We start from the raw sequence: 2,675 nt of genomic DNA on the forward strand, positions 1-2,675 counted from the left end.
CTACCAACAGACATGCATGAAGAAGGACACGAATAACAGAGTATCCTTGATTTCGTGCTCAAATCCATCATATTCGTCTAAAAATCCCTCACATATCCAACAGTCTATCAAGTCTTCTACGAAAATTTTATAATCTTCCGGATAAGAACTACAATACAGGAGATAAAACCTAGTTTCATCGCCGGGCAAAAAATCATAACTTATCTTTAGACGAGAAAATACCCTGCTCTCCATACCTGAAAATTTATAGGCTGAACTTCTCAACACCTCAATTGCATGTTCCCACTCGCGAGGTGTCTTCTTGGATGCCATAGCTCGACCGACAGTGATTAGAGCAAGTGGCAAACCACCGCATTCTTTGGCCACAGTTTCAGCTAGCTCAGGAATATCAGGATGACTATCAAGAATCTCTTTTCCGACTTTCTCCTCAAATAATTTCCATGCGTCCTCGTATCCCAAGCGCTCCACTTTGAATGATTTATGAGCTTCCATTTGGCCGCAAACCTCAAGCTCCCGAGCTGTGAAAACTGTCTTATTAGATGCACTTGTACGGCATGGAACAGGTAAACCCACTTGAGATAGATCAACCAGCTCCCATATGTGATCCAATAATAACACAAACTTTTTGTTGCTCATGTTCTTGACTATATCCTGAGATTTCTCTTGAAGACTTCTGCTATTCCATGACTCGTTAAAAAGATCTTTTTGTTGCTCATGTTCTTGAATATTTCCTGAGATTTCTCTTGAAGACTTCTGCTATTCCATGACTAATCTTTTTTGCAATACTTCCTTGAATCTGTTCGAGTTGCAAGTCTTTAGACGCCACTACCCAGATAACGAAATCAAAATCATTAGGCGTGTGGAGGAACTTCTTGTTGATTTGCGTCAACAGGGTGGTTTTACCCACCTCTCCCATGCCGTAGAGGCCAACAATTCCCATCTGTTCTTCCATCAGGCATCGCCAAACTCTGTCAAATGTTGATTGCAAGCCCACTACGGTTGGTGGAAGAGGTCTTTCATCTACTAGATTTTCTGGCACCGGCTGAGGCACTTCTTTGAAATCTCCTTCGTTCGTTAAGCCCTGCACCTGTTGCAATGTCTTGAAAACTTTTCTCCCAACCTTGTAGCCGGAACTGCAGTTCTTGGACTATAAGCCTCCAAGACAGAGCTTCTCAACTTCTTGATATCCTTGTCGTCTTAGTTCGGTTACTTGAGTTTCCACACCTTGCACTCTTAAAAGCCACCCTTGCACTTGCTCCAGCCGTCTCATTTGTTGCTGAATATCCTCTCATCATTTCTTACTGCAATTAACGTTTGCAATTCTCTCCACAAGGCATCAAGATTCTCTTGGAGATGACAAACGTACCCTGTGTTTCTAACAAAGCTATCCAGGCAGTGAGAAACAGTGTCATCACAGGAGAATGAGGGTGAGCAGACGTTTCCCGTGGTGATCACAACGAAGGGTAAAGGAGTAATTGGTGGGGCAAAGTTTAATTTGCTTTTCGGCTGAAGATGAAATGTGTTGTTTCAAGACTGCAATGTTATTTATATTACTAAGCTGGTTGATGAATTTAAAATTGTGTAACAAAGTGTTTAGCTATGAACCTTTGATTGGAAAAAGTGTCATTTCGTGGAAGACCCGCCGGTGATCAAAATTTTAGCGCCCAAGAAATGATTCCCTGGAATTTTAATAAATTGTTAAAAAATAAATATTATAATAAATATTAAAAACTTTTTGTCGCTTGTTGATTCCTCGATGATTTTTTTTTTTTTTGAAATTGTTGCTAAGAAATTAAAGAAAAGTAACGAGAAAAGGGAATTTAGTACTAAGTACATGTACTAGAATTTTTTATAAGATAAGAGATTAATTGATCAAGGTGCAAGTGCTTTAGCTGAAGAAGAGAAATTTATGCAGTGTAATTAATGGTTAAACTTTTATTGCTTGCTCTGAGACTGCATTGTTGTCTAAAAGTATACGATTTTTGAATTGGAAGAAGAGAAAAAATACCATTTACTATTCCAAAGAAACTTAGAAAATGTTAAAATCCAACAACTTTTAAATGGATCATCATTTGAACTTCTCGTGAGTTGTGAGTAAAAATTCACATGGACGATTATTGATTAATAAATAATAATAAATCCAAAAAATTAAATTATACCTTTACACAATTACTAAATTAAAAACTTATGGGTTTAATTTTCATTGGCAGTCAATTCATGGATGACCATGACAAACGTTAGCATGGTTTTTCGTTGATATTTGAAAGTAAGGAAAGGTACAAACTAAGGAAATATAACTGTCACATTTGTCATAGGATTACGAAAAACACGTCCAAATCCTAAGGCTTACCCAAATGGAGATATGGCTAGAACCCACCCTTTAGAATTAGATGTATAGCTTACAAAACGCAAAGTTGACCCAGAAAAATGACATTGATCTACTACAATACCACCAATATCGATGTGAAAGTAATGTCTGCCTAGATCTACATGCTACAAAAAACAATGTCTATCAAGATTTACATACCAAAATGTTCGCAAAGATATACTATATATAATGTTTATATCTCCATTTAAATAATTAAAAAAAATCCCTAATAACCCCCAAGAAAACAAAGAGATAAATCCTATCACAAAAGCTGTTTAGGAAATCATTATAACCCTGGAGCTCAGGG

General features: G+C 37.2%; 2 protein-coding genes across 2 annotated transcripts; both read right to left on the bottom strand.

The window, feature by feature from the left end:
- LOC127898779 (disease resistance protein RPS5-like) lies at positions 1–636 on the bottom strand. The gene has a single exon (XM_052431267.1). The coding sequence runs from the start codon at positions 634–636 to the stop codon at positions 1–3; it is 636 nt and encodes a 211-aa protein (XP_052287227.1).
- A 76-nt stretch (positions 637–712) lies between these two features.
- LOC127898780 (disease resistance protein RFL1-like) lies at positions 713–1,295 on the bottom strand. Its single transcript, XM_052431268.1, has 2 exons — positions 1,225–1,295; positions 713–1,133 (listed from the first exon to the last, which is right to left on the bottom strand). Exons 1-2 carry the CDS (start codon positions 1,293–1,295, stop codon positions 713–715), a joined length of 492 nt encoding a protein of 163 aa, XP_052287228.1.
- Between the last annotated feature and the right edge of the window lie 1,380 nt (positions 1,296–2,675).

Source organism: Citrus sinensis, chromosome 7 (assembly GCF_022201045.2).
Source record: "Citrus sinensis cultivar Valencia sweet orange chromosome 7, DVS_A1.0, whole genome shotgun sequence".
In the NCBI taxonomy this organism is placed as follows: domain Eukaryota; kingdom Viridiplantae; phylum Streptophyta; class Magnoliopsida; order Sapindales; family Rutaceae; genus Citrus; species Citrus sinensis.